The sequence below is a fragment of the Tachypleus tridentatus genome, chromosome 13, assembly GCF_004210375.1.
Source record: "Tachypleus tridentatus isolate NWPU-2018 chromosome 13, ASM421037v1, whole genome shotgun sequence".
Classification (NCBI taxonomy): domain Eukaryota; kingdom Metazoa; phylum Arthropoda; class Merostomata; order Xiphosura; family Limulidae; genus Tachypleus; species Tachypleus tridentatus.
The window spans coordinates 104918230-104932258 of record NC_134837.1 but is presented as its reverse complement, the minus strand read 5'-3'; the positions used below and the strand labels follow the sequence as shown (position 1 = coordinate 104932258).

The following is a 14029-nucleotide window of genomic DNA, read 5'->3' as shown; positions in this document are numbered from 1 at the left end:
TACCAAAACTGCTTTTCCTGAACCTTTTCATCTCTCATTGCATACCACTAATTACACTTTTCAGTACTTTTCTCTTTCAGAATTATTTACCTATCATTGGACTTCTGAAACATTTATAAATATAGCTGTAATGCAGTGAAGTTTGTTGAAATTACACTGAACAATGCACTAAGTTTTTTAAGGAAAATGCTACTAAAATATATTTAGCAAATGATGTTGACACCCAAGAGTTGAAAAAACCTATAAAGAGAATATAGAAAAAATACAAGTCTGTACAATATACCTTATTTAATTCAAAATAAACAAATTGTTTGGTACATCATATGGTAATTCATGTTTAGGAAAGTTGTGTACAGTGAGTGTACAAATACTGTAATTATATATATTTAAACATTAGGCACTTAAATACAGCAAGAAAAATTACAAAGTCTTCGATTATCTCATTAAAGAAGCTACTATAGTTTCCCCATTGAAACAGGTTCTTTCTAAAATATATACAGCAATAAGACTTCTGTAAGATTGTGGAGATTATAATAAATACTGTTTGTTTAACCTCGTTATTTTAGTTAAAAAAAACGGATGTAGAATAGTAACAAGAGTAAACTAGTGTGTGTGTGTGTGTGTGTGTGTGTGTGTGTGTGTGTGTGTGTCAAACAAAACTAATTTCATTTGGAATTTTAATCTTGGCCTTTCCTTCTAGTTCTTACTGTTTTATCTAATGTTACTTGAACAAACTTTAATAAAAATTTTAATTAGTATAATATATATTTTATTTCTGTTAACTTCTAAAACTTCTTCTAGACATTCTAATTAATACCATACTCACTATAAAATATTGAAATAAAAGAATGGTTGTAGTACAGAAGTTCACTGAATACAGAATTGAAAGACAAAACAATGAATAAGGATACAGGAGGAAATGTTAAATTTTTGTTCTGATGAAAATCCACTAATTTCATAGTTTTATTCAATAACAAGAAAATTACTGCAAACCTACTCAAGTTCACAAAGTTGAAAAGTACATATTTCCCAAATCTTAATTCTCATAGTAGCACACATAGAAAGTGTAGGTAACACAGTATCAAACCACTAGATTATGTACAATTTCCAAATTGATTTAAACTGTTTACTAAGTGACACTAACAGAATATGTAGTGAGCTAAATACTCAAATGTCCTATTCCTTGCCTAGTTTTTTTTAACAAAGACTTAATTAAAACTAAGCTACAATCAGGTTGATTAGTTTAACCAGCTCAGGAAGCAATAAAAGAACTCCTTACTGAGTACAATTTGAACAGCTATGGGTATTATCATTAAGCTGAAACATAAGCTAGTCAGGTTTGTCTAACCTACTCAGGAAGCTATAGAATAATTCCTTACAATTGAGAGAACAGCCTATGTCATCCTTAACAATAAGTAAAACCACAGAACAACAAAAACACATTTATGATAGTCTATGGCAGGTATCACAATGATTTAAAAATCTGCACTTCTTGTAGAGAACAAACTATGAATCTCAAATTCAAACTGTGTAACAGCTAAATGTTACAAATCAGTGTGTAGTATATGAGCTACAATATAATCTACATGTGCAAACAGCTTCTAATGATTCTGTAAGAAAAATATTACTGTGTCCTCTGCTTAGAAAATGTTTTTCTTAAATTTAGACAACTTTAAAATGTCATTGTTGCCACTTCTGGTTACCACTAAGAACCATATGATACAAAGTAAGATTGTAAGACTACAAATGTGATTATATCGCCATAAAACTTGTCCATAAATACACACACACAAAAAAGAGGAGACAAAGTAAGTGGAGATAAAAAAAAAAAAGAAAAAGAAACTGAAACTATATTAAACACAGACTTACTTCCCTGTTGAACTGTGTAACAGCTGAAGACCTTAAATGACATTATATTTGAAGGCCTGAAACTATATACAAAAAGTTTAATGGCAAGGACGTAAACTTTATACACAGCTGTATGACAATTTATAGCTTGTAACAGTACACACCTTGTGAAATGGTTGAAGTGAAAAATTTTCACAGTTCAGAGATGAAAGCTATATATGGTATTATTACAAATCACAATCCAAATTTAAAAAAAAAAAAAAATCTGATATTCTACACAATAAGTTTGACAGCTGAAAGCTTAAAACATATGAACATCAGAAAATCATATCTGAATTCCTTTAAAAGATTTAACATCAAACTTTCTAGATACTGATGAAACCTGATACATGTGCAAGGTGAATACAATTCATATAAGAATGAGTTCACTAAGTTCACCTTCAAACAATATCTTGCTTTACAGATATTATTAAAACAATGTACTTAAATAAAGTGCCAACATAACCTTATTAAGTACCTTCGTTCTGTTCACTTAAAGATCTAATTTTCTTGACAGAGTTTGACAACTTAAAAATACACAAAGCCAAGATAATAAGTATAATAAGGAATTATTTATTCTTGAAATAGTTTATTCTAATCCTTATGTCCAAAAGAAAGGTAATGAGTAGAGTGATAATAGTTGAAAATGTACTTGCATATGTTCCTTGTCAAGAGTACGACTTTTATCGTTTTGTCTGTTGTTAGGGTTTGTTATTTGCCTAGAAGATCTGATATAACTATTCACCGAGATTGTAGATCAGAACAATTAATAAATTTAACAGCTACAAATTATTATTTTCTTCTTCTTGCTTACTTTCCTGAAAGACAGAAAGAAACCTTACCAATACGTATTGTTCTCCCATGAGACTCAACACTTATCAAAAAGAAAGTTTATGCAGAGCAAAGATCAGGGTTCAACATTACTATGTAATATGCCCTTCTGATTAGAAATTTATCATGTGAAAATCACTGTATTGACCTATTTGCTATCATTAAATTTCATACTCTGTCCAACTGAATTTTGTAATAATATGTACTGCTGTATATAAAACATTGCATACTTATTTATTATACAAGACTTCAAATTAGAAATAATTATCAAAATTAACCCCAAAATGGAAATAACTGAAGGAACAAAGCTGATTACACAATAATTGTAGAAGTGTTCCAACACTAGCACTTTGTAGCTAAATAAAAAAATCATGACAGTTTTCAACAAATAAAATTTGAAAGTGTAATGCTGCTAGAAATATTTCAGTGTTACACAATTTTATACATTGAACCATTGCCAAACAAACAATTAAAAAATATAGAAGTTACTTTTAGCTTTAGACCTTTAAACACGAAAACTGGAAAGAAAACTACATGCAATGAATTTTAAACATAGTGGAACACATTTCAGGAAATTTAGAAATCCATGGTGTTTGACCTCATTAAACAGTTTCTTAACAATGTAACCTTACAGGTTTATAAGGCAAACAACGAATTTTCTTCTTCATCTCTACTGAAGGTCCTTTTTCCTGAAACATTTGAAACTGTTGTTGACATTGGTAAGTGTCCTGCTTCAGCTGATCTTTCAGCCAAGAAATGATCAAATTCTGTGTTATAAAAAAAAGAGGTATTTGATTAGAACAGTTAAAGATAATACACAGCATAATTTTAAGCATAACAAAAAACAAATTAATTGCAAACTCTAAAACATCTGCCTGAACAGAAAATAGTTATTTTCTTTCCCTTTGTATTTATTGTGTAACACATGATCTTATGAAATAATTGTTCTTGTGATATGAAACTGTTCAGATTATTTTCAATTTTCACAGAAAACATTAAGTCTGTTATTACCAGCAACATTATGCATTTAGCAAAATTACTTTCATGAATAACAGAAGTTTTGAGATGAGCAATTGTGACTCAAAACATTTTGCAGCTCAGTTTGCCTCAAAGGCTCCATCAAAAAAATAAAGATATATATTTAATCTATATAAAATACTTACAATACATGAGTGTAGGTGTAGTTATTTAAAAACAGTGTTGTTTTCTGATGTATCTTTGTGAGTACTGCAACACATAATTCAAAAGCCTAGCAGCACACATTTTCTGTTAATGAAAAACGTGTACACATTGCAGAAATAATTGGATATCAATACTTCATCACTATTACCTGAAGATGGGTGCATCCAACCTTGCAGTCAAAACTGCACCAATGAAATAAATGTATAAAAAACTTGTAGTCATTCTTTCACACATTCCTTAGACAAAGATGTAGGAATTGAAGTATATGTAATAAAACATTTTATTTAATTAATTTTCCCAATAAACATCTCAAATATTGGTTTTGGGTTGATGTCAATTTGCTATAAATAAAAATGTTAGCATTCATTAATCACCCCCCTTTTTTTCCTAAGTAAAATAAAACATTCATAGTTCCATACGAGGAAAGTTTAAATAAGTTTTGACAAACCAGAGCTAATTTGCACCTTGTAACTCCAATATAAATGAATTTTACTGATTTTAACTAATCAATGTTTTTCAACCTCAACTGTCACAATAGGACTTATTTATATCTTAGATTTCTGAAATCACAAACTAGTAAATCAAAATGCACCACAAAACATTATTTTCAACCATATAAGCCATTTCAGTGGAGGTTTACATATAGATTGAAATATATTAATAAAAGCTTTCAGCATTACCTTACTTCTGGCTTTAATTTTTAAAAAAAAGTTTGTGGAACACAAGTTTCATTTCACCTGCAAGGTCGCTGTTGTTAGGCCATGTTTACACTAACTTAATCAGGTGAAGTGACTTCTTGAATGAGTATTAATGAAAAAGTTGCCAAAAAGAAATGTAAAGAAAATAAAACAATGGGTTTAAAATTTATTATATGTATTAGATAAAACGTTCTGCCAAACTGAAGTAAACCCAGCTTGATTAAAAGTGGGGTATGGTGGAAATGTTATTTTTATTTTGAGTGCAAGTACTTGTAAAAAGATTGGAATGTTTGCAAAGTTTTCAATTAAAAACAAATTTGTAATTTATAGTTTTATAACATAAAACTTTAAAGGAAAGTTTTACAAAAATTCAGGAAGATACAGAAATCAGTAATTGAAATTTAACAGAAAGTATTTTTAATTCCATCTTAAATAAATCTCATTAAAATGAAATCTTTTTAATTTTCCTAACTGCAAATTCATTACAAAGTTGCAACAAAAATAAGATTTTTTTTTATACACAGATCCAACATAATATGAAGAAAGTTCCCCTTGCATTTCAAATGCAATAGAAAAAAACCATCTTTAATATGTACGTTTCAGAATTTCTTTAAGTTTTATCATCAGCATTTAAAAGGTTTAACATTTGAACTACAAAAACCAACATAGTATTGAGCAAATTTTAATGTTAAATCAGAAATTTAGAAAGAACAGATTTAAATGGTAACAATCTAATGGAATGTACAATACATATTCAGCATACTTGTTTAACAAACATTATTGACCCTTTCTCAGTGTGCCAACAGGTCAAAGGTCACGTCACTGTGTTTGTTGACTTAAATTCAAAATTTTATGAATTTATGTAAATAAGTTTGAAATAAAATTGCAGATTATAATTCAAACTTTATAATACATGATTTCTTAATTTAAGAGTATATATTAAAAGGCACAACAAAATATAGATTTTGTTCAATCAACATGTAAAAATACCAAGTCTATTGTTTTGTACAAATTAGAACTTAGAATATTCCCTAGTGAATTTTGTTTTATCAGTCATTTTAATCTGTGAAAAGGCCATTACATTCTTTCGAACCAAGTTTTACAGAAGGTAGGGTGCATCTTTATTCAACTCAAAGTTGAATATTTTTTAAACAAATACATCTTAGTCACTCAGCATATTCAGTTAATATGGACTGAATATGAAAACTGTCCATAACAAATTGGTCTGTATTAGTAGGTTCATATATTTCTTGAGCGAAGATTAAAAAATCCTCAAAAGTAAATTTGTTCTTAGTTAATGCAAGTACAAGATATTTACAAGTTTGTAGGCGTGGGATCCAGGCGTAGACAGAGTAGGTCTGGGAGGTAAATGTGTGTATTTTTTTATGGTAAGCCATAAATAAGACCAGAGCAGGAACCTGTAGGATAAAGTTCTGCACAAGTGGTGTCAGAGATAAGTTTACAGATTTTACAATATCTTGAAGTCCACTGAAGATTCTCCTCATGCTTGAGAGTAAGTTTGATCTAATCATTATCAAGCAGTTTAAACTTTGTTCTACCATTTAAAATGCCTCCTATTTTGGAAACAATCAGATCTGTTTAAAATGATGACATCTGTACCTTTATCTGGCTCAATAATAACGTTTCTGTGGCTGGAAAGTTCTTTTAAGGCAGTAATCTCAACTGGCATAATAGAAGAAGGGTTTTTTAAAAGGATTAAAGTTACAAAAAGGAGGAAAATACTGCATTTCTAAGTTTAGTTTTCATAAGACAGTCTATATTTGATGTGTTAATTTTATTAAAATTAACATTAGATACATTTAAATAAAAAAAAGAAATTTGAGAAACTTATCCAATGAGTTTGTAGACAAAAATTTAAACCTACTGATTAAAGCAATTTTGACATTGTTCACCTACAGTAAGATCACTAAATTTAAAAGTAACATTATCAGGACCTGTGTTACTATATTCTATTTTTTGGAAATAGTTTTATAAACTTGACATTTTAGTTGTATTTAAGTCTGGCAAAGGTTCACAAGTTTAGATTTTTAGTCAGATTGGCAAGGCAATGAAAGTCATCTATGAAAATGTTCACGACTGGCTGCAGTATATTGGTTAGTAAGCTTTTTTGGTTTTTTTTTGGCAGTTTCAGTTTTCAATTTTCCTAATAATGGATTTCTTTTATAGTAACAATAAGCAGAAGAGCCTTGGAGATATCGATCATCTTGATGTTACCTCCTATCAAAAATGCTCTGCACTATAATCAAAGAAAATTCAAACAGACTTTTAAATTGGTCCTCAAGTACAATTGCTTTGTTTTTAATGGTCATCTTTATGACCAAATAGGTGGAATTGGCTATGGGATTACCTCCAAGTTCAACCCTTGCAAATATTTTTCTGTGTTATTATGAACATTAATTGAATAACTGCCCCTTTTATAAAACTTGTATTATATAAAAAAATGTTGATACTTTGCTACTCTTTCATTATACAGATCACACAAAAAAGCGTATAGTATCTATTCTTAATTACAAGAAACCCACTTCAAATAAAAATATATCTCAGGAACATTAAATTATTGTTCTCTGCTTATCAGTGAAAGTGTTAATATCCATACCAACCATCCTGAGATACAAAACTTTAGTAAATAAAACAGAACCTACCAAAATGTCACACACTATCTCAAAATATTCATTATTTTTACCATTCCTTTCATTGGTAAAGAAAGTTTTAAATTCATATATTAAAGTAAAAAAATAAAAATTTATTTTATCAACATTTAAAACTAAAAATGTTTAAAATCAAAAAGACACTACTCATTCTTATGCATTCATGGGTTGTATATAAATACACTTGTGGTAACTATAAAGCTACCCGTAGTGGAAACTACATAATCTACAAACATGTAAGTGAGCACACAGGAATTTCAGTAAGAAGCATATGCAAGCTAGCTAACCCACCCAAATCTTGTATCCTATTGTACAACGAGAATTATGACTAATCCGTACTTCTAAAACTTGTTTAATTTTTGACTCCAAAACTAGAGGTGAAACCCTTTATTAAAGAACATCTCTTCATTCACAATGACTTCTCAACACTATAACATCAACACCTCACCAATGTCATTAATATAATCAGTTCTTGATTCTCAGCATTTGTTTTTATTTGGTATTTATTACTATTTTAAAAATATAGTGTTTATACTTATATTTATATATTTCTATAGTAGTTTCTTCAACTGTTATTTATTAAACATGTATGACACATTTTATCATACATTCCATTATACTGTTCCCATTTAAACCTGTTCTTTGAAAATAAAAACACAAAATGCCATGTTATTTTTTGCAGTTCAAATGTCATGATGTTTTTGTTGTTTTTTTTAAATATCAATAAAATGGAATTTAAGAAATTCCAAAAGACATCATCTGGTATCACCATATCTTAAATATTTATTATAAGCCTTTATTTGCAACTGATTCATCATGTGGAAATTGAAGAAAAACACATAGAAGATAGATACATGAAATCCACACAGCCAGACAAAGAGTTAACTGCTCAGACTAGATTTTCTGTAATAGGTGATAAGGAAAGATTTTAGTCTTATACCTACTATGAGATTGATTCAAAATACATATGTAAAAACTGCTGGTTTGGGTTGAGAAAATTTTTTATGTAGAGGAGCGAACAATGTTTGAACCTTCTTCGGAAGATGACCAGCTATTTTTACATTTATATTTTCTCTACAAGTAGGTTGTCTCATCATCACTGGGATTGATTCGGTTTGTCATAACAGTGAAACTAAATAGTGTAGGATCATTAATATGCTCATCTAATACATGATTTATATTCATGGTTTATACTCTTGTTCCTTATCTCACTCAAAGTAACACAAGTGATTTACTCTGTGTGTGTGGATTAGACAGGTCAAAGGACAAAACAAATTTAAAATTATATATCAGTAGATGCCTACTGTTATGAGCTTCAAGCTATTTAGGATAAAGAAATGTAGGTTTCTGTTACAATCTGCAGTCATTCTAGAAAGATGTACAGGGTATAAACATAGTTTTATTTTATATTTCTTTATAGTGGTTATGGCTTCAATGAAACTGAGTGAATCTGTATGGAGTTGGAGTAGAAAAAGTAACAAAAAAAGTTTCATATTTATGTAGGAGGTTTGAGGTTACACAAATGAAATCTGAAAATGTTTAGGTGAAGAACACTGTTTTTAATAGTAACATAAAAATTATTTAGCAACCAGAGCAAACATCTGATCCAAGTACTCAGACAAAACTTTATTAACAATATTAATACAAAAATCTAATTTTTTATGCAATGTTTTTGAAAGCTTGCCAAGTTTCATGATGATGCACATACCACATTAAAACTTATAGTATAGAAAGTGTAACAATTACTTTAGTTACAAGATTGGTAAAATAAAATGAGCCTGTGTGGAAAGTGTTAACTCTTTATACACAGACTTGGTTATTATGAACACCCTTCTAACAAAGCTCTATGTACATTACATACACAAAAACATCTTAAATCAGATTTTCTTAAAATATTTTTACTACAGATTTGTCTCTGAATTTAAGCCTTTACTTAGTTAATGTAAGGTGATTTGCATTTTGAGAAAATACTTTTAGTTTTGCAATTTTTCTAAATAACTTCTAAAACACCCAAAATCAATATTGAAAGTTTTTTTCAGAAAAACTATATATTTTATCTGTCATTTTAATCACCCTAACAATAACCATGGTAATAGTGGTAAAATAGGATAAAATGAAAAGTTGAAATAAATCTTAATTACATTTATTTCTAGAATGACTACATACTGTTACAGACAATTACACATGATTTATTCTTACAGCTAAAGGCTAAAAAGACAAAATCTGAACACATTTAACTTTTTTCACCTTACTTCTGTAAACAGAATCCTCTTATAGCACACAGAACCATTTATCAGGGATGTTTTTTTTTCCCCGTTTTGAAAACAATGCAATAGAAAAGTATGACATGTGGGTTTGACTTTCTTGTTTGTATCTTTGTAAATCAAGAGGCTTGGAGATTATAAGTCTACATCACAGCTTTTCAATATCTATATTGAAAGTGCATAATTTCTGCTTATCTTAGATCACACAGTGGTAAAAATAGAATCTAAAATCAATAATTCAAAATGAAAAATGTCACGTGATACAAAGAAGTAAAAATTGAAAATTTAAATAAATTTCCTTTTGATATTATGAAATTAAAACATTTTGAAATTTGAATTACCAATTATGTCAATGAAAATGGCATCAAAACAATGTTGACAATACAGCTGCTTAACTAACTTTTGAAGTTAATTCTTAAGTAGTCATAAGATGTACTTGACAAACCTAAATACATAGGGATAGTTACTTAAGTTATACTTACCTGAACTGGTAATAGATGGTTGATCAGCTTTGTCTGTAGCACCCTAGAAACGAAAAAGAAAAACATATTAGTAACAATTAAGTAAAAAGATCGAAAACTGCTCTAAAGGAAAAAACACATATTATAATAATTTAAAGTTAAATTCATGTAAAAACTAGATATGTGTGTTATACATATTTATCACTTGCATCACAAACTGACCCAAGTATTAAAACTTAAGTCACATACACCCACACATAGTAGCAATAGGCAACACATTGTCATTTTTAGTTAGTTGTTCATGTGCTTTCTTATTAATCATTCCAGAAAAATATTGTTTACATACCTAAGAATGAAACGAAAAATTCTGGTTTTAAACATATTCAAGAAGTTGTAAAAAGAGAAACTAAAATCATCTTACTTGATTTTCTAACCATTTTCTCTAATTCAAAGTCCTCTTTCTGCAATGAAATATGGTTATTATAACATGTTCTAAACACAACGTGAAAGAAGCAACAAACTACTACACAATTTTGTGTGTGGCCAAAGAAAACAATAATTCACATTGTAACCTTATAAAAGAAATGAGATGTTAAGAAGAAGCATATAAAACTCGATACTATTAACTGATGAACAAGAGATACATTCAGTAATGAAGTTTAATGTAATTCTGTAGGAACTAATTAATGCCAGATGAGAGAAGAGTATATAACTGAAATGATACTTGGCCAAAAGTTATCAGAACAATGTAATGCTAGTGAGATCATATAAGATTAAAAATAATCTGAATTTGTTAGATAAATTAAAGAACAAAGTGTTAAATATGTAAAAAGCAAGACAACTGTTAGATACTAAGTTAAAATTATAACCAACAAGCTGAGTTATTCATTCTTTGTCCAGTTTATGAACTTGGAAAAATACGGAGGTGAATGTTAAGAAGACAAAATAACTTTTAAACAATTTCTTTATAAACATACTATTATTACAGTAGTCATTATTTATTAACTCCCCCAAAATTTTGAATAATCTTTAATAACTCAACACACATACACACTTAAAGCATGGTATATACTGTGTGATGGTGAGAGCAACTTTGTAGGAATAGACAGTGACCAAAAGAATTGCTTTCTATCACTCAACTTAAACACTCACCTCTTAATGACCTTCAACAGTTTCCTGTGATTAATTAATTTATGGTTGTTGGCTGCAGAATTGTCTCACACAACTGGAAGCACACAGGTCAAAATAGAAAGCAAGTTTAACTCAAGGAAGACCTATTCATATTAGCCTTATGGCAGCTGTTGGAATAGAAACTTTAGCAGAATTTATGTATTATTGAACTTTTTTCATTGCATTCCTCCATAGTGCATGCCAGTGCACTCTCCAAGATGGACAAGACACTTGTATGCCCTTCCCCCCCAAACTGAGTGAATGTTGAGTTAAAGAAACTAATAATTTTTTGTAGTCTAATGACATGGTGCCATCTACAAATGCAGTTAAGATTAAATTATGACAAAAACAATGAATACTGAATAACAGTAGTAATGGGGGTTGTGAACCAGTAATAAAGTGCTCCTTGTTCTAAACCATCATCCAAAGAATTTGGTTGCGATTGGCCCAGTGACCTCAGTTGATTGTTTGGCATTTATTGGTGCAAAGAAACCAGACTATCTGTGCCAAGCAATCAGTTAAAATTGCAAAAATTAAATTATTATAAAATCTAAAATTAAACCAAGCTAAAATGCAATAATGCCTCAAATTCAGATAAAAAAAACTCAAATAGAATTAAAAAAGCCAATGGCATGTAAAAAGTTAAAAACACAAGAAAGATGGACATTGTCACTATCACTAATGATACTGTCCAACATCAGGAGTAAACCCATAGAAAAGACACGTTTGAAATGGTACTGTCATTCATAACAGCACAACAGTAAAATGTGAGCTACTGTTACTTAAGTGTCACAAAGACCACACATTGGTGGATCAGACGAGGTAAATGAAAATGATGAGTCAAGAGCTGGGAACAATGCATAGTCTAGTTAGGACAACTTTGTCCTTCCAATTTCTACAGAAACAGGATGACTGAAGAACAACAGAAGGTTTAATTTGAAAAAGCTTGTTACAATGTTGCTAAAAAGATATTGGCTGCCAACTGAGTTTGTTAAGGTTTTACAAATAGGCTGAGTGGCAGTCTGGGCAATACAGCCATTCACTGCTCCCATGCAGCTGTCTAAAGATGCAAGATGAAATTCTGAGAAAGCAGTAAAAGAAAAACAGTTGGCCTGGTCAAACTTCCACTGAGGTATATGGGTTGGGTGGCACTGACCACAACCTATCTTCCTTGAAATTGTAGAAAATAATCACTGCCCTATGGATCAGTATCCATACTTCCAGAAAATAGTGAGAGAAAAACTGAAGGGGAGCAAATATGCAAGTTAATGGCAGTAAAAGACCAACTGTGTTCATGCAAACAAGTACAAGATCTAGCACTGAAGAAAGGATGTGATCCGAGAGTATACCATCTATGGAATGACCCCTCCCCTTCAATATCAGCACCACCCCATAGTGGATAGCATCCATTAAAAATGATTAAAAAGGGAAATTGCAACTGTTCAATAAGAGCATCAAGGTGTGTTTGATAAGAAGACAGGTAGAGAGAGCAAACAGTGGTGGTATGACCCAAGGAAGCATGGTTGACAATGGCCTCCAAAGTTGTGTCAAGCTGCCAAAAGAGGGAAGGCACATTCTGGTCAAACAGCATTGCCAATCCTCCATGCAATCATCCATCACACAACCTCTTATTCCAATATAAATAAAACTTTGGAGAGGTGATTGTATTGAAAAGGTTTTAGAAACACTTCCTGTCAGGAAAGACACAGGATGAAAGGAATCAATCAAGGAGTTAATGTTATCCAGATTAGAATGGAAACCTTGAAAGTTCCACTGTATCAAGGTAGCCATATTTACTTAAGTGAATAACCTTTTAGTGTTTATAAACATGCCGTTTTTCTTCATTAAAAGAAGGTCTACTGACTTTCATGTATCCCGTTCTCTATTGAGAGGGAGAGTATCTGTCAGTAGACAGAGATTCCAGAAAAAAGGGTGTGAATAATTAATTGTTCTACATCTTGGGGTTAAAAAAGGTGGACTCAAGCAGATGCCAGAAGCTGGGGTCAAAGGAAATGGACCCAAGTGGTCCCTGGAAGGAATGATGGGGACAGAGAAATAGATGTTGACTTCTAAACTCGCTTATCCAAAGAAGGCAAAAGATTCTTGCAGAACAACTCAGTTGGAGGCACAAAAAGTTCTGTCTGCACTTCCACTGTAGCAGTGAAATGTAGTACTGCAGCATATGTCCGAGATGGAGTGAGGGACAATAACTTGGTTTTCAAATGCTGTACTTTTTTCTTTCACCCATCTAGAACAAGAGTTAGAGGGGTGGAAATCACTACAGTTAATGCAGTGATGTTCTAATTCACATTTGTAGGCATCATGATCTTCTTCACCACAATAAGCACATCTCATAGAACCATAATATGATGCATTTGAATGAGTGAACCACTGGCACTGGAAACATCTGAATTAGGAATATATGGCTATAACTTTCAGTTCAGATAATCCACTAGTGGGAATGTAAATGTCAAAATAGGAGCATTGGTATAATTCTTTCCTTATGAGTAGAAATACATTGTACTGCAGACACTCTTTGGTTGGAGAAACCTGCAAGAGCCTACAACTCAGATGTTCTTCCAGTCCTTCTCAACAATAACTCTTTTTGAAGAATTCAAACTAGCATTTCATTCTTTATTTCACAAATCATTAGGGCAAATGTCTCCTTTTTTAGTCAGTTACAAAACTAAGTTACAGAGTTTGACAGTGGTGGTGATTTGTAACAGTCATCTATGTGTGATCATTTACCTACAATTTTTTTTTTATTATTTTATTTTTATGTGAATATGAGATATCCATAATAGAAAGAGAAAGCACTATAATGCAAAACAAGGAAAATGCAGCAGTGCCAGGGTTTCATGAGCACT

At 30.6% G+C, this 14029-nt stretch overlaps 1 protein-coding gene across 7 annotated transcripts in view; it reads right to left on the bottom strand.

Annotated features, from left to right (window-relative positions):
* The window catches only part of LOC143240620 (TOM1-like protein 2), a 91705-nt gene that overhangs the window by 39247 nt on the left and 38429 nt on the right, over positions 1–14029 (bottom strand). For 2 of the 7 annotated variants that reach the window (XM_076483357.1, XM_076483356.1), the window contains exons 13-15: positions 10414–10453; positions 10014–10056; positions 274–3485 (exon numbers count right to left, since the gene is read on the bottom strand). The exons of 4 other annotated variants lie outside the window; for them this stretch is intronic. In XM_076483357.1, the coding sequence (XP_076339472.1) occupies positions 10037–10056; positions 10414–10453 (60 nt within the window). In that variant the 3' untranslated portion in view covers positions 274–3485; positions 10014–10036. Of the gene's footprint in view, positions 1–273; positions 3486–10013; positions 10057–10413; positions 10454–14029 lie in introns of those variants that run through there. One more of the 7 variants, XM_076483354.1, reaches the window with a different exon arrangement.